At 42.4% G+C, this 25,686-nt stretch overlaps 1 protein-coding gene across 1 annotated transcript; it reads left to right on the top strand.

Moving 5' to 3' along the window:
* The first annotated feature begins 1,739 nt into the window (after positions 1–1,739).
* CAV1 (caveolin 1) lies at positions 1,740–21,750 on the top strand. Its single transcript, XM_086887046.1, has 3 exons — positions 1,740–2,291; positions 3,298–3,462; positions 19,416–21,750. Exons 1-3 carry the CDS (start codon positions 2,262–2,264, stop codon positions 19,755–19,757), a joined length of 537 nt encoding a protein of 178 aa, XP_086743172.1. The 5' UTR covers positions 1,740–2,261; the 3' UTR covers positions 19,758–21,750.
* The last annotated feature ends 3,936 nt before the right edge of the window (positions 21,751–25,686 follow it).

The raw sequence follows: 25,686 nt of genomic DNA, 5'->3' as shown, positions 1-25,686 counted from the left end.
AACCAAGGTGGCATGTAGTCCTGTTTAGCAAGTGCCCTGGACTACCAAAGACACAGCAAAGCTCCATTAGAAGACTGGGTGGCATTTCCAAGGCCAGCTTGAGTGTCTACAATTTCTGGTGATTTCTGGCCACCCCTGGATAATCCATTCATAGCAATTGAGAAAGGCAATGGAGCCTTTGCACCTTCAGAAGATTTCTGCAGGCCTTTACCGAGCCTTTTCCCACTGAGCCATTACTCTTTCTCTGAGTGCAACAGGAGATCCTTGCAGAGCTCCTGTGTGCATCCAGGTCTCTGGCTGCTGAGTTTGTGTGCACTCCTCTTACAGCAGTGCTAGAGGCAATGGGCCATGGTTCCATCCCTCTCCATCTCTGCAGATGTAACTTGCTCACTCCTACTGCTTGGTAGTGCCCATGCCTTTTTCTGAGTAGGCTGTCTTCTTGTTATTCCAGCTCAAGAAAGCACTGCTAATGTGATGCTTCATTTCACTTTGTATGCAGCCTATTCTGGAATTCATCTCATAAAACTTATAAATTCCACTAGTTTACGATATTCTTCTAGCTGCAATAGTGTTGTGTGATTCAGAAATATTTTTTAAAGGGGACTGTTGTTCTGAAAAAAACTGTTCCAGAATCAATTCAGCATTTCACATTAGCAAGTATCTCCCTTTTTTCTCATTTTTTTCAGTCATCCTTGAGATACACAGTAATACTGAATGATGGATCAAAATGTTCTGATTCATGTGCAGGACAATGACTAAATGAAAAATTTTTCTAGATATGAAAACAACTGTCTTGCAGGGTTTTTTTCAGATGGATAGAAAAATTACAGAGTCTATGTCCTTTAATACAGTCATTTGACTCTATATTCACACTCTAAAGCTTGGACAGACAAAAATATTCTGATGATGGCTTAAGTGAATTATTGCACAAATAAAAAAGTTACTTTTTAAAATTACAACTACTCGGAAAGTTGGAAAACTTCCATCCAAGGCATTTGTTCTAAAGTTTATGAGCAATATAAACTAAAGTTGACTGCTAACTGATGTATCAGCAGCACATACCCATGTAAACTGCATTTTCAACAGATCCAGTTATTTACATCTCTGGTGCCTACATCCATCTTAGCCAAGGGCTTCTTCAAGGCCATTTGTTGAAGTGCCAAAGCCAAGTATACTGTACTTAGGAATTTTCTACTTCTGTTGCTGCAATTGTGTGCTAAATGGCATAACACTAAGGTCACTAAGATCACAATTTTCTGTTAATGTTATAAATCTTTCACCATAATCTGGTTTCCTAACACAAAACTAATCACTGCAAACATGGACACAAACACAAAGAAGTGAAATTAAATTCATTTTTTAGATGTATAGTGATGTTGCAACCCTAACCTGAGTGATCTTGAATATGGTGATGGATGTTTATATTTATAGCATTTACACCTACATAATGCCCTTGAGCTTACAAAAAGCCTTGAGAACAGAGCATGGCAAAACAGTGTTGCACCATTGCCCTTTAAAGCTAATCCCAGTGGTTAATATGCATGGCAGAGATGCACGGATCAATCTCCTCTAAGGAAAAATACAGCAGTGTTAAAGTACAGAACTGTTAAATATTTTCATAGTTTTGAAATGAACCAGTTGAGAAGAGTCTCTTTTTCTCCATCCCAAGGATGTCCAAGTTTCCACGACTGTTCCTGGAGCAGCGATGCTTCTGTGTAAACTATTGTCAATGCCGGGAGGGGGGAGCCCGGCAAACGCCTCTGGCTTCTTTAGCTCTCTCTGGACGCTAAACACAACTAAAGTTTTCCATCTCCTCTTTGCTTCCTTCCCCACCCCCCACATCTTGCCCAGGTGGCTCTGCCGCACGCAGCCGCTGTTGCCCCGGCACCCAGCGGCAGGACCCCGCTCTCGGGGGTGGTGGGCGGCCGACGCGGAGGGCACCCTGTCCCTGTCCCTGTCCCTGTCCCCGCACGGCGTGGCCCAAGCCGGGACCGGCTCCCCAGATCCCAGGTTGCCGGGGCAGGGCTATTTTTCCCCTCCCACCCCCGGCGGCTCCCGGCCCCCTGCCATGTGCGGGGCCGTACCGCCGCTGTCATCCACCGCAGCCGGAGGCAGGGAGCCGCCCTGGCCAGCGGCCAGCCCTCTCCTCGCAGCTACCTCCCCCGGCCGGCCGCTCCGCAGAGCGGAATCCTCCTGCCTCCGGTGCTACAAGTCACAGGGCAGAGTAACTCGCGGCAGAGCCGTCAGCAGCCCGCGGCAGCATGTCCGGCACCAAATACGTAGACTCGGAGGTAGGACCGCCGGGGCGTGGGGCGGGGATGCTGCCCCGCCGCCGAGTACCTGCAGCGGCGCGGCCCCGCAGGCTCCCTGAGCCGCCGGAGGAGCGGGGCCGGCTCGGCGGCAGGAGGGCGGACAGCCGGACAGCCGGGCACCGGCGGGCAGGGACAGCCGGGCACCGGCGGGCAGGGACAGCCGGGCACCGGCGGGCAGGGACAGCCGGGCACCGGCGGGCAGGGACAGCCGGGCACCCGCGGGCAGGGACAGCCGGGCACCGGCGGGCAGGGACAGCCGGGCACCGGCGGACAGCCGGACAGCCGGGCACCTGCGGGCAGGGACAGCCGGGCACCGGCGGGCAGGGACAGCCGGGCACCCGCGGGCAGGGACAGCCGGGCACCCGCGGGCAGGGACAGCCGGGCACCCGCGGGCAGGGACAGCCGGGCACCCGCGGGCAGGGACAGCCGGGCAGGGGGAGCCGGGGCGCTCGTCCCGGGCGGGGCGCGGGGAGGGGGCTGCTGGCGGCCGTGCGGGAGGAGCGGTACATGGAGAGCCCTACAGCGAGAGCCCCGGGATGGAGAGGGTACGGCGATGGCCCTGCATGAAGGGCAGTACAGGGGGGGCAGTATGGTGAGGACGGAGCGCCGTGCTCAGGTCAGCGCGGGGAGGGCGATACGGGGAGGGCGCTTCCCGGGGAGCCCCGGGCGCTCCCTGCCGTGCCCGTGGGGCCGCGCCAGCGCCCACCCCGCCGAGGGGCCACTCAGTCGGCCCTGGGGCAGCTCCTTGGGCCCGGGGCCGCCTGGCGGCGGGAGCGGGAGCCGGCGGCTGGCACGGCGGGGTGTGGTGTGCGCCCCAAGCCGCGGTTAAATAGCCGGGACGGGGCCGCCCCGCAGCCTGCATCCCGCTGCCCGCGGCAGCCGGGGCCGCCTCCCCCAGCCCGCCCTCCTGCGACCGGCCCTGCCCTGCCCTCCCCGCCTCATCTGGGCTCTCCCGTCCCGCCCGCGCTCCCTCTGCTCCCCGCAGGGCTTTCTCTACACGGCGCCCGTCCGGGAGCAGGGCAACATCTACAAGCCCAACAACAAGATGATGGCAGATGAGCTGAGCGAAAAGGCGGTGCACGACGTGCACACCAAAGAGATCGACCTGGTCAACCGAGACCCCAAGCACCTCAACGACGACGTGGTTAAGGTGAGGGGCCGAGGCGGGACGTCTCGGGGGCGATACCGAGTCCTGCCGAGGCAGGATAGGCGGGCACTGTGGGGCGGCTGAAGCCCTCGAACCTCATCCCTCCACCTGCTGCAGGAGGGAACGGGCTAGGGGATGATCGTTTTGGGTTTTTTTTTAAAGAAAAGGCGGAGTGGGCAGGAGAGAGGCGAGCAGCGGCCAGGGCAGGCGTGCGGAGCGGGGCTGGCCCTGTGCCGGGCTGGGCTGGCCCCGGGCCGCGGGGGTCCCGGGGCGGCGTGTGCCGGCAGCCAGAGCTGAGCCGGGACGTCCCGCCCGGGGCCGGGGGAGCGGGGCCGTGAGCTGCGTGACCTTGTGTAACACCTCGGAAGGATTTTCCTTCCCCGAGGCACGCGCGGAGGCAGGGCGGGGAGATGGCACAAACCAGATCGCCCTCCCTAAGCCTGGCGGGTGCAACATCAGAGATTCTGATGGCGATTGGATTTGTGTCCTTGATCTGTTCTGGTGTTTTTCCTTCCTTCAAGAGATGATAAGCAAGCTAAGCAAAATCTAACTGTGCCCTTGCTTAGATTTTTTGTTTGGGTTTATAAATCGGTTTGACTGTTTTGACAAGTCAAGGTCCACGGAGATTTTTGCTTGAAGTCACTTTGGTCAGAAATGTTGCAGAAATAGGTTTTGTCGTAGGAAAAAAAAAATATATATACAGACAAATTTATACAATACATGTGTGTTACGAATGAGAGTGTTAGAAATCATCGGCAAGGGTATGAGCAAAAGTCAGACTTAATGTTAAGCAGCAAAGCATGACAAGTTCATTGACAAGATTTACTCTACTACTTACAGGACAGCCAAGGCACGACAAGGGAAAACAAACAACCACAAAACAAAACAATATCCGGGCAATCAAAACAGAAATGAACCGAGAACTATCTAGAGGTGTGTGTGCCTGCCCTTAGGTGTGTGTGTGACAAAAGACAGTGCAGGCAAGGATAAAAAGGATCAGGACCTAAAAGCTTAACAACACTCCAATTTAACAGAACTTAACTTATACCTTAAGCTTAACAATTTAACGTAGGAAAAACACTTAGATATAATATACAGCTTAATTTATAACTTAACAATTTACAGAGAATAACACTAAAGAGCATTTAACCTAACTTATAACTTTGGAATTATACTTAGCAATTCAGGAAGAGCAACACTTAGCAACACTTAACTTATAGCTTATATTTAACAATTTGGCAAAAGAGCAATACTTAACAGCATTTAAATAAGTTTATAACTAAAACTTACTCACAAGCCTAGGTTACTTAGATATCCAAGGTACTTAAACCTTAAATCTAAGGAAGCAGTATTTCTCTCAGATTTGCTGTAGCATATGCACAGGGGCATGCACACAGACAGGAACCATCAGTGCAAGCAAGGTACCTGTGAAAAATTCTCCCCAGAGGTCAATACTCACTTTGGATGCTTTAGCATCTCCCAGTGGGCAAAAGATTGGGCCTTGAGGAGTGTGTGGATTGGCCCAGGATACTGCTTGTTTTGGTGATCCTCCATGCAGGAGGCTCTGAGAGGCATCCTGCTCAGGGGGAGGTTGCTGGTTGTAGTTTGCTGCAGTCCAGGAGAGCTCAAAGGGCCCCATTTTGGACTGCTGTTTATAGGGTTGCAAAAGAGTGGGCTTTAGGAATAACAAATGTTTCATCCTGGCCACAGTTTGGGTCGGCACTTTCTCTGAAAGTGTGATAATGGCAATGTTATGCCATTCAGGCAGGAGGAATATTTTCCAAAGCCGGTCATAAGGAAAACAGCAGCTTTTTAGCAATTTCTGGGAAAAGACAGTGTTTCTGATAAACTCAGAAAGAGCTGAGCCCAGGTGGTGTTTTCAAAGCCAAGGCCTAATGAGCATTTCTCAGATCACACTGGAAATGAGGAGAGGGAATACACCACTGCAATGTGAAAATTGAGGGTGCAGTCATCTGGGTTTGTCAGACCCCAGGAGAAGTGGAAGCTGCCCAGCCATAGTGGGTAACTAAGCCACTAACTGGCTTGCTTTGTGGCCAGCAGTGTTAGAGTGTGTGCACTTCACCATGTTTGTTGTAATGAAGACCCATTATTGAAAAAGAAAAATACTGTATTGTTTCCAGAGAATCAAGAGGGTGAACGCTGGTTCCTGAATGTGTATCTGTAAAATGAGTCATGCTATGTGCAGACAGTTTAACAAGGTCATGAGTAAATTCAAATTCCAGATTTCAACAGAATTTGAAGGTGCTGAATATGACAAGCCATGGTCATATTGCTGGATCCATGCTAAGAATTATCCCTCACAGTAGCCTGTACCTTTAAGGATCCATATAAAAATGAAAAGGCGTAAAATTGCTATTTGTTTAGAAAAAAAATCATCTAGGTACCTAAAGGTACAAAACTGCCTTTGAAATGGATGGTTTTAAAAAAGAAAAAGCATTTTTTTTTTTATTCTACCCATGGAGGAGCAGCTGAGTAGACGGGGAATGCCAGGGCTCATGAACAGTGTTGCATGATAGTTAATTGTGTGTGTCAACAGGAGAAGTCCCCAAAGCAACCAAACCTTTTGAGGATGAGTCATAGCCCCCAAACAAGTCAGAATCCTGGTGTGCACAAACCTAACCTAATGAAAGAAAGACTCTGCTGGGAAAAGAGTGAGACCACTGACAGGAACAAAAACCATAATGGACTTAAAAGAAGCTGAAACCTACAAAGCCTATCCTTCCCTCTCTGCCTCCCACAGAGGCAAGGATTAAGGAAGTTTGTTACATTCTGTCTTTTAAAATAAACTTGGAGAATAATAATTATAGGAATGGAAAAAAATGAGTTTTTCGGTTTGTCCTTTTGAAATAATTATGGACCAACACATTCAGTGAAAAACAACAAATAACCAGAATACTGCCTCTATGTCAGCAAGTGTGCTCCTGGTAGTGAACATAGTCACATCAAGACATAGGAATACACCAAAATTAATTTGATGTTAACCAGACTGGATCCATTTTACATCATAAACATATCAGTATTTGTACAAAATGGCATTGTAAATTAACATTTTCTGCTTTGTTACAAGGATGAATAAGAGTAACTTTTATTTTAAGTATTTCATAGATTGTCCAACCTTCAGAGTAGAGAGAGGAATTTTACCACAATTTGCATTTATATGGACCCTATGTTCAAATTCAGCCTATTAGACGTAGCAATAAAATTGACACCCAGTACCTAGGGGACAGGCTTGGATTGGGGTAAAAATACACAGATTCAGTTCCTGCCTTAGCCATCAGTCTGTAGTCCCCTTCTGACATGCATCTGCCATTCTTACTTTGGCTGTAAAACATCCAGGCAGAGTGTAAAACTGACTGAAGGAAACTCCAGTCTTAGGTACTGAAAGTCAGAGAGAAAAAAAAAAATGCGTAGGAGTCCTGTAATGCCAGAAGTATGGCTCAGGCTGAGCTCAATTTTGTTTAGAGCCTTTGCATTTTTCTAGATTCAGAACTTTCTGCTTTTTACCCGCTATTTTATGCATTTCTTGCCACTTGACTATGAGGCACAACAGCATGGAAACTGGGGACAAATCGGTCAGCCATGAAATAGAAATGATTAGACAGAGAATGAGGAATCTGCTCTGTAAGCAGCTCTCTAAAAGGCCTCAGTGTTGTCTGTATTCAAATACTTCCCATAGCACATTTTAAAAATAACCTTCTCTTGTGAGAAGCAAGAGACACGTTCCCTTGATTTGCAGCACAGAGCATCTGCCCAGCTTCCCCTGCAGCAGATGTGTGGTGCAGGCAGCATTAGGGTTGGGATCCAGGCAAGGGGCAGAAACCCAGCCAAGATCCTTTTATGAAAACTAGACACATGGGCAGCTTCTCATCAAAGCTGTTGGTGACTTTGCTTATGGTTTGTCTTTGAATTAACTACCAAGTGGAAGCTTCGTGCTGGGAGGATTCCAGAAAAATGGGGCAAATGACTGGATTTCTGTTCAGGGAGGGATGTGAACAAGGCCTTATGGAACCTGAGGTATGCAGACATGGAAGTGACAGCTCTGAACTGGAGGAAGCACAATCTAGTAAAAATCACCAGAAGTTTCTTTTTATCCAATTTTTTTGGTGGAGACCAGAAAGAAAGCATTTTCTTCCTTACACAACTGTCCTCATACATCACTTAGAAAGCAGGAGAGCGTGCACTAGTGGATCCATTATTTCAGGCGCTGGCTTGTGAAGGTGGCTGTCAGGCAGGAGGCAAGGAGGGAATCTAGCAAGGGAGAAACAGCCTCTGTGCATGTGGGAGCTCTCCAGGAGTCATGCTGGTGATTATACAGGTGGTTTGCCATAGTTTTATCTGTTTCGTAAGTCCTTCACCAGACAGCTCTGCTTTTGGACTTGTGTCCCGCAGGTTTTATTTGTGATGAGACACAACAATCAGAGTGGAAAGCTTATTGCTTTTTTCTCCCATTCATTCCCCAGTGACCCAGGACTCACATGAAGGTGCCTGAAGTTCAGGCTTTGCTCTTCTTGTTTCCCAACACAGTATTTGTGTTTTTCAGAGTACGGCTAAATTGCAGCCTTCGAGTTCTAGAGTTCGAACTTTCTCAACATACCTGTGGTCACGTCTGCACAGAGTTTACTGAATTTGGAAAGCACAGAGGAGGGAGCCAATTCTCCTACAGATTGCTCTTCTTGCTAACATCCTTGCTCCTTGCTGAGAATGGGGTTGGACTTTGCAGGCTTGGCTGTCCTTTGAGACTAGTGAGGACCAACTGTGCAATCACATCTGCAGCAGCTTAGTTTTTTTCCTACAGCGATGTGCCAGGAAGAAAGGCCTGTGCCTGGTCTACCATCCAGAATGTAATTATTATGTTGTTTTAGACAAGTGGTGTCTATCTGCTGTTTGCTGTATAGGACTCCTTTTTGCTCTGGAAAAAAAAAAAAAAATTCCAGTACTTGGCTACAGATGTGAGGATGCAGAGCTTTTGTACCAAGTTTCAAAAAGTTACTTATTCATGCCTTCCACTTAAAACTATTGCAATTGAGGGCAATTCAGCTTACTGCAAGAAAAAGTCTGGAAATTTTAGTCAGATGGTGACAAATACTCTAATACCCTTATGTACTCATTAGGGAGGAAAGTATTACTCAGGCATGTTTTTAAAGCTATTTACAATTCCTGCCTTGTAATAAAAAGAGAGTTTTTTTTCAAAAGCAGTTTACATCTTATGTGATCTTTCATGGTTGAGGTCCCTCCCTGTTGTACTGAGCACAGTGTAAGATGCACAGAGAGATGACAGAGCACTTCTCATCCCCACACCTGAGAACTTCTAGGAAGGAAAGCAGGTGTCACCCCGTGCTCTTTTTGAAAGGGAGACCTAAGGGATGGGCTGTCAGATGTGACAATGAGGGTCAAGCTGAGAGGAATGCAGTTCTGCTCTTCAACATAGTAAAATGAGAGAAAAGCAGAGCTTAATCAGGTGCTATTTCTGAAATAAGGAATTAAGTGAAATTTAATGCAGACCCGTTTTCTTTGTTTTTAGAAATTGTTAAAGGTCATGAGAACATAGACAAATGTTTAAGTTTAAAAGCATCCATATAAAAATACAGATACATGAATATATGTGTGTTTATGTGTTCTAATCCAAACTTGTCATCTGGGCTCTTGCTCTTGGCAGTGACCAAAGTGGCAGGCCTCTGGAGGCAGATTCACATCACAGCATTAACCCTAGCCACAGGACAGGAGAAGCAGCTCTTAGAGGGCATATTTGTCTCAATTGCTGATACTTGTAGCTTAGACATGACACTTTACTTGTGCATAACAACCAGTTTAATGAAGTAGTTCTGTAACACTGTCCTATTAACAAGCTATGGGGTTTAGATTTAAAATGCAAGAAAATTCAAATGTTCGACTTTGTCTACCCACATGATCCAATTCTGTTTCAAATATTTCTTCCAAGGCTAGTCGAGGAGTAGGAGATTAAAAACTTGTGTCATTATGAATGCCAGTTTATACAAGGTCTGAGCGAGGTTTTAAGAGTTCTGAAAAATAGCCTTGCATCTTGCACCTTAATTAGGAGTTTTCAGACATGGGATTTCTGAATGTCCATAAGATTACAGATAATAATGACATCTATTCTAATGAAAGCTTCTTTCTCAAAAAAATGTGCTTGCATTTAAACTCATGGTATTATTAAAGCCTTATGCACAGCCTCCTTGCTTGGCATGATGAACATGACTCATAACTCCATAGAAAAATGTTCATTTGATGGCTATGGGGACAGAACAAATGATTCAGCGTGGCTGTTTCTTTTGTTAGAATTTATTGGACTCTACCACAGATTCAAAAGAGAAAAATACTTTTCAATTCTGATAACTTCAACAGAATTTAGATCATATGTTAGAAAAATATTAAGAACAATTTTAATTGACTGTAGGATTTTTAGGCCACTATGCGGATAGAAATACTGTCTTCTGTTACATAGAATATGGATATCTAAAACAAAAAAACAAACAAAAAATATTGAAATGCAGAACTCTCCAAGGGGAAAAGGGATAATTGTGTACAGTAGAATGGTCTGCCAGTGGGGTCCCCAGTGAGGAAATTTGATCTTGGTTGTATTTTAGGCAACAGAAAGAAAAAAATAGAAATGAACTTGGGTGATTCTGTAACACTTGTGATCTCTGGAAAACTGAAGAAAGATATAGTTCTAAACTAAGATAAGTTTGATTTCCTGCAGCTCTCAAATACCCTTCTCATAGACAGTAGGATGAAGTCTACATCAGTAATTGATTTTCTAAGCTTTTTGATCCAGAGTTACCCTATTTATTTTCTAGACAAATGGCAGTAATAAAACCCATCTTGGACTTTAAAAAGGTTGGTTATTTTGAACATGAAAGAGAAATTTTGAACATGAAAGAGAAATTATGCCATTAAATTTCATTTGTTACTGGGGAGGCAGGTTTTACCCCATTAGTCTTTTTATATTTTCTTGACAGATTTCTTAGGAAAAGTCTTTTGATAGTTTCAAAGAAAAATTTGGACATTATGCAATATCAGTCATGTCAGAAAATGCTATCAAATTAGCAGTCAAAGAAAAATTAATTTCAGTGCCACTGTCCCCTTTTTATGAGCTCATGAATTGATAAAATACGATTTTATTCAAGATGTAGGAGCTGTGTTCTAGATGTTAGTGGGGTGAATGAGGGTGGAGTTTGATTGTAGTTAAACAAATAGAAACTGATAAATTCAACTTCATAGATAAGAAGTGAGAAGACATTCTCACAGCTGAAGGTGAAAGCATCACATTCTCAATCCAAACTCCTGCTGTGCTGAATTTATATTCTGACTTCCAAAAAAGCCTAAGGGAGTCTCATAGATGGATTGCAACATTTCCTCTTTCAACTTTGAAAGCCCTGCTTGGAATTCAAACAGATGCTGCAAAAAAATAATCAGTTTTCCCTCAAGATCAGGGATCTATCTTCTGTAGAGCTTAGCCATAAAATCATCAACTATTTAATGAAATCCAAGTTCATGCATCATAGAAAGGAAGGGACCTTAAAGACCAGTTCCAGCCCCCTTCATGGGCTGGGATGCCACTCACTGGATCAGCTTGCTCAAAGCCCCCTCAGCCTAGCCTTGACCACTTCCAGGGATGGGGTATCTGCAGCTTCTCTGGGAAACCCATTCTAAGTGCCTGTTTTAGGAACTTCCTAACATCTAATCTAAACCTACTCTCTTTCAGTTTAAAGTTGTTCTCCCTTGTTCTGTCACTACATGCTACAGTCCCTCTATAGCCCACTTTATTTACTGCTCTAAGAGCCTTCTCTTTTTCAGACTGAACAAGTGTCTCAGCCTGTCTTCTCAGAGGGTGTGCTCCAGCACTCTAATCATCTTCTTGGCTCTCCTCTGGACTTGCTCCAACAGGCCCATGTTCTTATCTTGGGGGCCCCAGAGCTGTCCCCAGACCTCCAGGTGGGGTCTCATGAGAGCAGAGTGAGAGAATCACCTTCCTCAACCTGTTTCTTTTGATGCAGTCCAGGATGCTGTCGGCTTTCTGGGCTGCAAGCCAGATTGTATTGAGCTGCTCACCAGCCTACATCCCCAAGTCCTTCTCTGCAGGGCTGCTCTCAATCTAGTTACTACCCAGCCTGTATTTGTGCTTGGGACTGCCTTGGCCCATGGGTAGGACCTTTCACTTGGCCTTGTTGAGCTTCATGTGGTTCATGTGGTGCCCAGCTCTCAAGCCTGTCAAGGCATCCCTTTCCTCCAACGTTCACCCTCACCACACAGCTCGGTGTCATCAGCAAACTTGCACTCAATCCCATTGCTGTTCTCAGGCAGTTTATAACAAGAGCAGAACTATAAAACATCCTGATCTGTATGAAATACTAAATACCTTATATTTAAGGATCAGTAACTTAAGCTCTTCCATAAGAAAGACAACCTTCTGACTACAAATGCAGGGTTTTTTTTTTTTAAATGAAAAGAGGGGCAGATGGGCATCACTGCGCACTCAGTGTCAGCAATAAGCATGGTTCAGATAGACATGAGGGGAAAATGAGAAAAGTTTTACAGATTTGCAAAAAATAGTTGCAGCAGCTAACAGGAGAGTGTTTATTGATAGTATACATAATCAAGAGCCTCCTCTCCTTAGACTGCCTTTACAAACTACAAAGAGAAAAGAGTAGTTTCCAGATCTAAACCAATCTCCAATGGTCCCTGTCTCCCCATGCACTACTAAAGAGTCAAGTCACTACATTTCCACTTCACATAAATGCTAAATTTAGGAGTGATAAAGCTAACCCAAGTTCCAAAAAGTTATATTTAATAGCAGTTTATTACCTTAATAACATATAAGCATACAATAATAAAATATGAATCTGTCTTGTTTGTATTTTATTAAATATAATTTAAAATATAAAATCAGTTTACATTATGTCTTTTATTATGGTTTTTGGATTCAGCTGAATTCCAGGCACCACTGAAATACAAGAAAAAAATCCTGTTATGTTTAGTGTTGTCAAAACTTCACACTGGCATTGATGTTCATAAATATACCTTTTTAAACATAAAGTCGGACAGAGGGCTATGGATACATGTACATGTATTAAGGTTCTTTGTTAAAATAGCTGTATCAAACAAGGAACTGTGGCACATGAGCCAAATAATAAAAATAAAGAAAGCTTCTTAAGGGTTTCTCCTGGGGAAAGCTGCAGTAATCTCCCAGCAGCCCAGTTTCCAGGGAGGAACACAGTAATTTTATTTTCTGACTGCTTACTCCAAGAACATCAAGACATTTGTCAAGAAACTAGCTGACATGGTATCCTCACCTGCACAGGAAGTTTTGCTGTGTTGCATAGAGCAGATCTTTCCTTGAAACTGCTTGTTTTTCCTTCTGCCAGCCTGTATTGGAACAGGACAGGCAAGTGCTTCAGGAAGAGATCCCTGGAGAACAGCTGGTTGCCACAGTGCCGACCCATTGGCATCAATTGTGTTTTGCTCACGAGTACTTCCGCAGATTCTGGTGAGCCTGCCCATCTGATGAAACAAAGACCATCAGCAGGGCTTTTCTGGTATGTAGTCAGCATGGGCAAGGAGCAGGAGGTTGTTCCCTCAGTAATTAGAAACAATTTTTTTTTTTTTTTTGCTTTTTTTTATGATTTTCAGTTTGTGAAGGGGTGATCTGCAATCATCCCTTTTTCTAAGTCATGGCGTCATTTACACATTTTCATCATGAATTTGAGCATTTGTTATGCATGCAGTAGGAGTCACTCCTGACCAGACTGGTTTTCTTCTCTGGCTAGAAGAGTGAAGTCTTTCAGTTCTGCTTTCCAATATGAATATCCTTGTTTGTTAAAGCATTGTTTGCTTTTCTGGCATACTCTGTAGCACTCAGGAAAGATTCACTGTTTCCATTAAGAGATCTGCCAGCAGAATACTTCTCTTGCCATATTGTGGAAAGCAGGCACAGGGAGACTGGAAAGGTAAAGCAAATTCATGGGCTGGTTTGTGCAAGTAACTGGGGTACAACAGTTCTGCTTGCTTGTTTAGGCTTTCATTCACTTTGGAAATACTTGTTTATAATTCTTCTGCATTCAACCAACCTTACACAACAGCTCTGGTCCTAGCCATCTGCAGTCATGGCATCTTTTTTTTTGTTTGTTTGGGGGTTTTTTTTGTTGTTTTTTGCAAAGGAGCAACTGTTGTGCCTTGTGATCTGGCCAGTCCCCAGAAGAACAGTGTACTCTGAAGACAGAGTTCGAGGTTGACAGGCAAAGCCTAATCATACTGCAGCCCAGCCTCAAGGGACTCTTGGGGTTCCCTTGCTAGATGCTTGCCAGCAATACCAAGATTCAAGGTGATTTCTTGTCTTGTGTGGAAACAGAACACTGCTACATGTCAAAGCTTTGTAGTCACCCATGCTTTAGCTTGAGTCTTGTATAAATACTGCAGAACAGAATGAATTTTTGCTTTAGTAAACACCTGAGATCACCTAATGCCTGCTGTTTGAAACCTGATTAGTGAGGAAGTAGACCATATAGGAATCATGAAGCTCTGTGTGTTCAGGAACAAAGTAACAGCTTTTCTACATAACTACAGGTAAACACTTGCCAGATGGAGATAACACTGTGCTCTTAAAAGAGTGAATGACTCTTTGGGTGTCTGGGAAGGAAGGGAGAAGAGCAACTTTTCTCCTTTAAGTCCCAACAACACACCTGCCTCATTCCTGCAGATTCTGTAGAAAGAGTATAAACTTTTTCATCATCTTCCATTAAACTGTGGTAGCAGACAGGACAAGTATCAGCATATGTAGTAATGTGGTATTCCAAAGGATCAAGGAAATGCATGAATGCCTAACTGGCATCAGTCATTTAACAGAAAGGTTGTTCATTTGTTGCTTTTTTTTTTAAGCTGCTGTGATGCCTTTCTGCTCCAGGCACTGTAACTAGGAATTTTTAAGTTCCAAATAGTATATAGAAGCGCTAAGGTAATAATAATCTCATACGCCCACACATTTTATTTTTAATAATACATACCACAGCCTTTTCCAGCATAAGAACAGTGCTGCATCTGTCCTTAACATCACCTCCCAAATGTAACCCATGCCATAGAAAGGCTTGTCGTTTTGTGATATTTTATACATTTTCTTATGCTAAATGTTTATTTAAAGGACATGGAATATATTTGGGAATTTTACAAATTGCATTTATTACAACAGAAAAAAAAAATACCATATCTGCCTCATGTCTTGCAAGGACATGATTTAATACAGTGAAACAATATTACACTTATGGCCTTGGAATCAGGGAAAACTTGTTTAAAACCAGCCCAGTAGTAAAAGCAGTAAAGACAGTTTCCACACTCTAGGCATAAAAATGTAAAGAAAACTAGCTGATGACTTTTTTCTGTATATGTTCAGCCTGGACTTTAGTTAGCCCTGGTCTGGCAGAGGACATAAGCATACTGACATCAATGGGACAGTTCACATTTTTCATATTGTGTGCATATTTAAGTGTTCTGCCTGACTGGACATATTAGTGATCAATCAATAGAGATACAGTAAGGGTCTAAGCCTCCTTTTACTGACTCCAAGAGATATTGAAAGCATGCCAAAATGTGGGCATCAGCACTTGTTTGGGTTCCTCTGGAGCGGAGTAGGGGTGGTGTCTGGCTGTGAGCTGTGAGCACAGTGGCAGCATGCAGCTACCACACACAAAGATATGAATCATGATAGTTACAATCACAGAAATGTAGGTCAAAGCCTAATGCTGGTGGTCTTAATAATTTTTTATTTTTTTTCTGACAGGCCAAGCACAGCGATTTTTTCTATGTAATGAATATTACAAACCTTTTGAGAAGCACAGCTGGAAAATAGGTGATCTAAGCCTGGCATTCAATATACCTTTCCAGATGGCCAGCTTCTGATACATAGGGACTTGAAGTGACAAGGTCAGCAGGTCAACTAGATTCATGCATGTGGCATATATTATTGAGTCAGATGATAACTTCACACTGCTAAGCTTTTTTAATTAATAGTTCTGATCTTTAAACAGACATTTTCCCTTTCTTGTAAATAAATCTTGTAAATAAATCCCATACCATTTCCCTTTCTTGTAAATAAATCTATTTTAGAATCAAAGCAGGTTCCTCGGTTTCCTGATAGGAGTTTAATAAACATGTGCAGAGAAAAAGAAGCTGCATTAATTCTCATAACAGAATCAGACAAAAGCTTCAAGCAATGTAAAAACTGGCTTTTACCAAACTGAATAGTAGGAAACAAAGAATAGCTGAAGTCAGGAAGTGCATTGTAGGCATGGAACAGGAGTTGATAGTATTTAATAGTTCAGTCTGAAACAGAAGGCAAGTTATTAGCATCCTTTAGAGGGTCAAGCCAAATTTCCTGTACTTCTCTCCTCTCACAGGTGAACATGCATGTATTCTCACTAGCTTGGCAACTGCCTCAGTGTGACTGCACAGCACATCCTGACAGCTATGGAGGAGCAAACTACACAAGGAACATGCAATCTACTAAACAAGACCTGTACACAACCTAAGAAAACCTTTATGTAGATAAAATGAGAGTTCACAGATCTATGTGCATGTGATGCTTTGACAAAAGTGACCTTGAGAACAGCACCCTAAAAACATTGTCTTATGCTTGCAAGACAGTTAGAGTCATTACCAGAAATGACAGCATCTTTCTTCTTTAGGATCATATTTCTGGGTACTTCTCTTTCTCCTGCCAGTCCTATTTTTACTTATTTCATCTGGACACCCTTTATCAGTCTGATGGCACTCACCATCAGTGAGTGCTACTGAACTAAAAACCAGAGGAGAGTACTTGGAGGGACTGAGGAGGGAGTGAGTAATCCAAGTGATGTAAATGTAATCCATAGCAAGGCAAAATGCATCCAGTCACCTGTTCCTCCTGCAGCCTGTGGAGAACAGATCCCCTCAAGTTAAAATCTCGATCCTTCATGGGAGTGGTTTAGCGCAGGAAGAATCTGAGCGATATCTCAGTTCCTGCAGCATAAGAGCTTACCTGTACTGCTTGAAGAGTGAAATAAATAGTGTTCCCCAGGCAGTGGTCTGTTAGATGAATAGAAGAGCCCAGATGACTTCAACTCCCTGCCTATCTTTCTTAAGACACTGCTGCAGGTAAGTCTGGTTTTGGACAGCAGAGGTTCACGTGCAAGGCGTAGCTGGACTTTCTTGGCATGTACATAATGTTCTTATGTTCATAATGTTCTTATGGCTTTTGGGAAGATAACAGCTTCATTTTAACACTATATTCAGCTAGTAGTTTGTCAGGCCATTTTTCTATCTTTTCACTCACAAGTTCGCTTACTCAAACTGGAGTAATGTGAAACGGAATTTGAGGAATAATGAAATGGAAAAGGCATAGTAGTGTGACATCAGATATCATTCCTACAGGGCCATCTCTTCTACTTCTGTGCATTGGTGGAAACATTCTGAGAGCTGTTGAAATTGCTCCAAGAAACTAACCTCTTGATAATTACTGGTGTCATGAATACATCACTATTATCTCACAGACAGATTTATTCCTGAGTACTTTTAGGACAACTGTGTATGACTTGAGCTGGGAAATCCTGACCAAATATATATTTAATAAATGTTCTAATATTAGCATCATCTCCTGGCATGAGGACAGGGCTGTCCATCTGGAAATGTTATATGGCATGATTCTTCTGTCAGCTCCACAGCTCTGCATGGACATTTTGTTGAACAAAACAGGCTAAAAATATTAGTTACTGAGAATCACAATTAGAGAAATTTACTGTTTGATTTGAAAGCCAGAGAGATTACTTGCTTCCATTTTCCATTTCATTACAATTAATTATTTTGAAAGTAATCAAATTATGGGCTAATCTTGCTATATATTATATACTATATATATTTTAAAAACTCTAGAAAATTCACATTAAACTATGGCTTCATTTTCATGCCCAAAAAATACATTTCTGATAAAAATAGATCTCACTTGGCTAAAATGAAGATGCAACCATGAAAAGGCTGAAGAAGCTCAATACAAACTTGTTTTCCTTATGAGATCTAATATTTCCCTTATCAGCCAGTTGAAATAATACAAGATGGACTCCACTACAAATGAACTGAATAAAAAGACTTTAGGTATGACACTGACTAGCACTTGAACCTCTGTGATAGCTGTGTTATCTTTGCCAAGGATTACAGCATCAGCTGGTGGGAAGCATGCAATAAATTGACAAAAGTTTTAGAATAAGAGGGCTATGTTGAACCATGTAGTCCTTATGTAGTAATATTTTTATGATAAGCAGCTTTCTTTTGCTGTCATCATCCTAGGTTTTGCCATCATATAGATATTTTTATTATTTGATTTCAAGGAAAATGTTGATAATAAGCAAAGAACACCCGTTCACTTTGAAAAAAGCTAACATAGGATGTGACTACAATTAAAAGTTTGTTTTCAAAGAGCTGAAGAAACAGATTGTATAAGTTTGCTTGCTTATAATGCATATTTCTCTAAAAAGAAAATCTACGCTGCCAATGCAGTCTGTCATAGGTTTTTGTGGAGATCAAGTTTCAACTCAAATGCTATCTTTAGGTGTGATGATGATGATGATGATGAATATCTATCCCAAAGAATGACTTTCAGATCACTAGAACCTAGTTCAGAGTAACAGAAAAAGAGGAGCTTTGCAATTTGCATAGCAGGATGTCTAGAGAGAAGCACTGGCAGAGAGACAGTAATGTGAATATGTTCAATTAAGCCAGCCTGGTGTTAGGCATTCAAGGTGTTGGATATCACAGATAATTCAGAAACTTCCTCTCAAGGACTTTCCAGCCATTCACACAGGTTGAACCTAGACTGTACACTTCTGCTTTTAATTATCTTTTTTGTTTAAGAAGCTGGAAAGTCCAGTGGTTTTATAATATTTTTTCCTTTGTTAGTTACTTATATCTGAAGGTGATAAAAGTTTCAGCAGGAGAGAAGAATGAGTGGTTTTCAATAGTGATGTAAATTTTAGATTAAAAGAAGTGATTGTGAGCCTTTTCTTACAGTATGAGCAGTATTTACTGAGTATATGTATACTCAGTATACATACATATACACATATAATATACTCAGATATATATTCACCTTCTCCCAGCATGCTAAGGTACAATTGCCTAGGTTTTTGAGGCTGCTGGCCCATGTCATCCTTACCTTGCTCCTGTAACTCTTCACATCTGGCAGCATTATTATCTCACATTGGGATCCAGTCCCAGGAATGCAAATTTTTTTTTTCTTTCATCTGACTTAAACAGCCATTTATTTCCTTGCAGAGGGATAGTGTTGTGATGTTCTCTTTCCTGTTGTTTGCAGTGCCTATACAATTGGTTGTGCTGACTAAACTAAATATCCTGTATTGTGGGTTATATCAAACACATCTGTGTGACATGGAGCTGAACCACCATTGCAATTCTGTTAATTTTCTTATAGAAATGTTATGACAATTAAGCTTCCTGAACAGCTCCATATTTCAACAGAGAGTGCTAAAATATGTCTGCTGGAATGCACTGCTTCCTTAGGTGATTTTTTGAATGATTTGTGACTAGTCAAACCTATGAAATATGATTTTATTCACCTGTTTTGTACCTTAAGTAGACCATAAGGGCACTGCGTACCTTAGGGCTGTAGAAGATGCAAATATTCAGTTTTGTAGAAAACTCCATCTAGAAGTTAGATGTCTAATTTTGAGCTAATCGTTGAGGATCCCTGGTAGTCACTGGGTAAAGGTTACTGAAGATTTGTGACTTAAATCACGGGTTATAACAGGTTGAATCATGTGGGGATGTAGGAAGTACGTGCTTCATGTTTTCTTGCAGGGGACCATAGCCCTCCAGGTGTTTCTGGAATACCCCCTTGATGCCAATGTCTGACTGACCCGACTTTGTGTTCTTTGCCGCAGATCGATTTTGAAGATGTGATTGCTGAGCCAGAGGGAACACACAGCTTTGATGGGATTTGGAAGGCCAGTTTTACCACCTTCACTGTAACGAAATACTGGTTTTATCGTTTACTGTCAGCAATCTTTGGTATTCCTATGGCTCTCATCTGGGGCATCTACTTTGCCATTTTGTCATTCCTGCACATCTGGGCGGTGGTGCCGTGCATAAGGAGCTACCTGATTGAGATCCAGTGCATTAGCCGTGTCTATTCCATCTGCATCCACACCTTCTGCGACCCGCTCTTTGAGGCCATAGGCAAAGTGTTCAGCAGCATCCGAGCCACAGTACGGAAAGAGATCTGAGGGACAATTCAAGGAGAGCCATCAGCCTAGGAAGGGGGTGAAGGTTTTGTGTTTTTTGGAGTGTTTTGGTGCCAGTTTTGTGTTTCCCAAAGCAACATACAGCAACTGGTGGTGGACTGGCCCAAAACAAAGAATCACTTGCTCAGTTTCTTTTTCTACTGTTCATTCTTACTGGACTACTTGCCTTTTTATTTTTTTTCCTTTCTTTTGCCTTTTTTTCCCCGCTCTGGTCTGCATTTTAAACTAACCTTAAAGGGCTATTCTTCCATGCCAGCTGCATATTATTTTGCTGGCTGTTCAATTCAGAGATTGAAGTGTTGTTGGATGCCTTTTTATCTTACCCTTCATTCCTTGTGAGATAAATCCACAGTGATACTGAAGAATGACAAAAATGCTTTCCAACACTATAAAGCCATTCATTTTATTGTGGCTAAAGAGCGCAGCGCTATCACAGCAGAATGAACGTGACCAGCTGGCAGGTTTTAGCAGAATGTTCTTTTTCAATTGGATTGTCAGTTGACTGCAGCTATTTACAGTCATGGTCAGATATTGTGCAGTATGAATAAATTAGTTAAGTAAACATATAACTGAACTAGCATATGACATGAAAATATAACATTTTGTCAGGCTGGAGACATTGACATGTAAAAGCTTTGGTCGGTGCCTTTCCGTCTCATTCTGTCCTGGAAGTTTGTATCCAGTCATTTCTCAACCTTTTCTAGGATTGCAGAAATAAACTGCAGTTGAGAGCTAAAACTGGTCATTAAGGAAATGTTTTCCTGACTGTGACTTATGACACGTCCCTTAGCAAACATTTAGGTGTTTATCTCATTGGCATCTGGGGTATTTTTGCAAAGTATTAATATAAATGCATATCACAGGTGTGCCAGAGATAATCCTGAGTTAAAAGAAAAATGAAGGAGTGACAAACAAGCTGCAGGAGGCCAGGGAGGAGCTGCCCCTGCAAGAAACTTTCCTACAGCTTTCAAAATTTCCCTATCAGCAGACGTCAGCCTGCCACTAGCACATAGATTGTTTTCAGGATGCTTTGCTGAGTCTAAATTTATCCATCACAAGAGATGCTTTAGAATCTTCACATTTGTGTGTTGTTTTGTTCATTTTTAGCTGAGCTGCCACATCAGGAAGTCTTAAACAGAGGGTATTGTGTGAAACTACCGTGTTGCAAAGTGGAAGGCCTCAGTAGCAGGGCCTTTGCAACATGTTCTGATGCTGTGACCTGCAAGAGCTTTTTGCCCTCATGATAGTTCTGTGTTCAGAGATGCTCTCTGCATCCTCATTGGTTTGTTTGAAGCATTTGTAAAAATAGTTGTGGGACTAATCAGCTTTATTGTCAACCAAGCTGGGGTCTGAGCCTGCTCCAGCTGGAATCTCTAGCAAACCAGTTCTTGACCTGCAGAAGTACAAAATTTATCCCTTGGGATGAACATGGAGCTGTCTGGTACACCTACAGCATTTTTATTTAGCGCTGATATTTCACATATTGCTTTACCTAACATGGAAGTGCCTTCCATTCTGTTTCTGCCAAAGCATTGAAAACTAGGAAATGCTGCATTTTTAAATGGGGGTGGGGGAGGGAAAAGGGGGAAGGGTGCACAAAAATTTACAAAACTATTAACTACTATTTGCATTTAAAACAGACACTGGTATGGATATAGTTTTATGTTTTTCTATGTACATAATGAAGAGTGTACTATTATAGACTTTTTTCAGTATTAAAAACAACCAAGATTGTAAACAAGAAATATTTTATCTTTTTATGAGGAAAATCACTCCAAAGAAAACCTTCTTGATTTACCATATAAACTGTATATCCTGAAAGATGTCTGTTCACTTAGAGTTTTTAGTCCCTAACCCAAATACATTGCTGATCCAAACATTTACATTATTGTTATAAGCTTACAGATATAACTGACACCTTTTTTAAAATTCTGCATGTACATTAAAGACTACAATAAAAAGATGCTTAATGGTAGATCCTGTCTGACTTCTTTTTCCTTGAAAGTCATGTGGACAAAAATTGTTTAAAGCTTTCTTTATCAGTCCAGTAGAAACAGGATTTTTCCTAATAAATGTTCATTAGTCTTAGCATTTAATATATGGAAATAGGGGAATTGACTTTTATTATTTTTATGAGCTTTTATTCAGCCATTTATAGATGTAATTTGTGACAGGACAGTTCATTTCTATGGGTTTGTTGCACAATACCTGTCACACTGTTACACAAAAGACCAACAAAACATGTTATTACGAATGGTCTACAAATCTATTAACTGTATTTTAATGTTCAAATGACTTATACCAAATAAATGTGGTTCATCATATATTTTCCAATAAGAGAATGGTGTATTTAGTAGCATTTAATAGGCCAGTGGTTGCAAATAGTATGTTGAATTGGACTATGTGAGAAAATGTAAATTATTTTAAAAGTAGAAGGCAAGTTTTAATGTGAAAGAAAAGCAAATACGCCTTTGTTATCCACAAGTACCTTGCTTTTGCAAGGAGCCCGATATTTTCAGGCTTAACTATTTATAGTATCATGATTCCAAGACTCTTCATGGGAGCGATGTGCAGGCTCACACTATGATTGCACTGTTCCTGGCACTTCCCTGAGCCATGGTCATGGGGCTGTGGCTGGATCTCATATCCATGCTCCTGCCACGACACCTGGGGCCATAGCCAAGATACACCCCATAGCAAGATCCAGGTTTGTCAAGTGGAGGATTAGGGGTTGGACAGTGGCACCAGGCAGTTTCTTGGCTTGGCTGTGAATGGGGTGTAGACAGCCTCACTCTGATAGATACAAATCAGTGTCATAAACTGCCTCAAGACATGTGCATTCAGGTGGGCTCAGTATAGTTTTTCCTCTTACAAAAAAATTTTGTGGCTGTCATTGGTCACTCCTCTCATCCTCTGAGTCACCAGTTCTTAGATTTTTGCCATGTAGTTTGAACTGTGTTTCTGAGACAAAGTGTGGCAGAGCTGGGCGCTTCAAACAAGGTGCAGTACCCAAGTACTGAAAGCATTTCTATGCTAACTAACTATGCTCTAACTGTCTGGCTGTGGGGTTGATCCATCTCAATTTAGCTGAGAACTAAGTACAGAATATGTTTTTTAAATATACTTACTGAAATGAAGTTGCAACAAAATATAAAGACAAACCTTACTCTTTTAATAATGATGGAAAATTTCCGTATCTGCCCTTAAACTACCTTTTAACCCTCGCTTAGGTCTAACTGGAGCTGTTCCATGTTCACTTGTTTGCTTCCATTGCCTTGTGTCTGCTGCATCCTTTTGTTTCCTCATGTCCTGAGGAGGAGGAAAGAAACACAGAATAAAAGTCTTTGCTAAGATAGAACACCTTTGTTATCCTCATTTTTGTCTTACAAACCTTGGCTTTTTCATGTCATGTTATTTGATACTGGGACACCGTGTGACATGGGTTTTTTTATTCTATCTTGCTCTCTTCAGTAGAACTTTTAATTAAAATTTCAATCAGATAGTACAACTAGCACATCCTGTCTCCAAGATGCTTTTCTCTGTCAGGGACTTCTGAAGGCACAGCGGTAAAATGTACATTTGATAACTGTGAAGATATAAATGCACGGTATTCTCACTAAATTTGTAACTGCTATTACTAAGCAGTCTATATACAAAAATTAGCATGGTCAGCAGGATTAGGGAAGTGATTGTCCCTCTGCACTCAGCACTGGTGAGGCCACAGCTCGAGTTCTGTGGTCAGTTTTGGGTCCCTTATTGCATGAAAGACATTGAGGGGCTGTAGTGTGTCCAGAGAAGGACAATGAAGCTGGAGAAGCACCTAGAGAAGTGAGTCCTATGAGGAGCAGCTGAAGGAGCTGGGGTTGTTTATCCTGGAGAAAAGAAGGCTCAGGGGAGACCTGACCTCTCTCTGCAGCTGCCATCAGAAAGGAAGCTGTGGGTAGGTGGGCTTAGCCTCTTCTCCCAGGCAACCAGAGACTGGACAAGAGGAAATGGTCTCAAGCTGCACTAGGGGAGGTTCAGGTTGAACATAGGAGGAATTTCTTCTCTGAAGTGTTCTTCAGTGGGAGGTCAAGCACTGGAACAGGCTGCCCAGGTAGATGGTAGAGTCACCATCCTTGGAAGTGTTCAGGAAATGACAGCGTGGCACTTAATGCTATGGTTTGGTTGGTGTGGTGGTGTTTGGTCAATGGTTGAACTCAAATGATTCTTGAGGTATTTTCCAAATTTTATGATTCTGTGATTCTAAGGACAACAGAAGTGGGAAGACAGTGATTAGACTCATTACAAGCCTGTGCCTTCTCTCACAGTCAAAATACATTTTAGTGTTGATTTGAAACACAATCCACAGTGCCTAGGCTCAGTTCTAGTAGGTGGCTTGCTTCTGTTTTGAGAACCTGAATTTGCTTGGCCCTCAGGAATGCTCTCAGGAATCCCTAACAAGTTCTGAGAAATTAAGTCTTTCTGAGGCTTGTAACATCTCACTCCTTGAGATAGATTTAAACTCCTCCCACTGCACTCCCAGATGTAAATTTAAGCTGCTCACCTCTCAGTTTGTTGACTACTATGAATCCAATTTTTATAAGACTGATGGTGTGCTCTTCATCACAGACACCTGATGTGGTATGATGGCTTCCAACAGGAGTCAGGTCACCTTAAAGGCTCTGCCTGAGCTGTGTGACACCATTGTTGATCTAAAATCTTCAGTTTTTCCCTTCTATCAAGTGGTTATCAGTGGTTATCAAAGGGGAATAAAGTTATTAGAGTCTTCAGTTCTATTACTTCAGAGGTAATTCTGTTTTCCAGCTTGAAGCACTAGCAATCTATGCTGAAGGCTCTTCTGCAGACTGACAGAAGCTCTCAAGAGTTTTGTTGGTGCCCAGAGACTAACTTAGATATAAGCCTATCATAACCGTGACCTCCTCGGTTGATTATATCTCTGAACCTTTATCCAGGATGTGGAGTACCCCTGCAGTGCATCTGGGCACTGACAGTCTTTTCCTGGCTATTTATTCTGAGCTAGAAAATATTTTACACCAGTGGATTTGCTCAGAGTAACCTTAAAGGTTGAAGGACTCTAGAGTTGCATAACTTTTTGGCAACTAACAGAATATAGGCATTTATCTGTGACTATTAGTCATCAAAACATTCAGTCTGCTGATCTCCAGCAACCAAAGCACCAGATGTAGCTTGCCCAGATGTACATGTTGCCAGAAACCCTATTGGCAGAAAATCCCAAGTGAAAAAACTGGCAGGGAAATGAGCTAGTTGGAGCTATGGAAAAAAAATAAAATAATCTCATCAAAAGGAGCAGGTATATTCTATACAAAGAACAAGTGGATGAGAGATTTCAGATCTGCCTCTCATATTCATTCAATGATGTGCACAGCAGACACACTTCCATCTGAAAAGGATGGATGTAGATTTCTGAAAGGAAAAAACAGAATGGGATGACTTTTCATACCTTTTTTTCAGTTCCTACATCTAACTTTTTGCAGATAAATTCTAAACCAAAATAGAACCATACAGGAGAGCAAATATGAGCAGTGCAGTAGCAGGCTCCAAGAGGCAGCAATAACCAAGGCATTAATGTATCATTAGGATGTGCAAACTCCCACTTAAGTGTGAGTTGCCTTGAAGGGGAATCACAATAGCTGTGGCCAGGTAGATTTATGTTTAATGCACTGATAAGTAAGATCAGAACTTACCTTGCATGCAGTATGTATGATCAGATTCCCACAACGGGAGCCACCTGAGCCAGGCCTGGTGGCTGCTTTCCATCCTTGAGAAGGGATCAGCTAGGGACCCTGAGCTGTCAGCAGCAGTCAGACTCATGTATGAAAACCCTCAGTATGCAATTCCAAACACAACCCAAATGTGTTGATGGGCGATCCCTACTGTGTGTTTCCTG

Source organism: Cyanistes caeruleus, chromosome 4, assembly GCF_971803275.1.
Source record: "Cyanistes caeruleus chromosome 4, bCyaCae1.hap1.1, whole genome shotgun sequence".
In the NCBI taxonomy this organism is placed as follows: Eukaryota; Metazoa; Chordata; class Aves; order Passeriformes; family Paridae; genus Cyanistes; species Cyanistes caeruleus.
The sequence above is the reverse complement of the archived record's forward strand: the minus strand, read 5'-3'. Positions and strand labels throughout refer to the sequence as shown.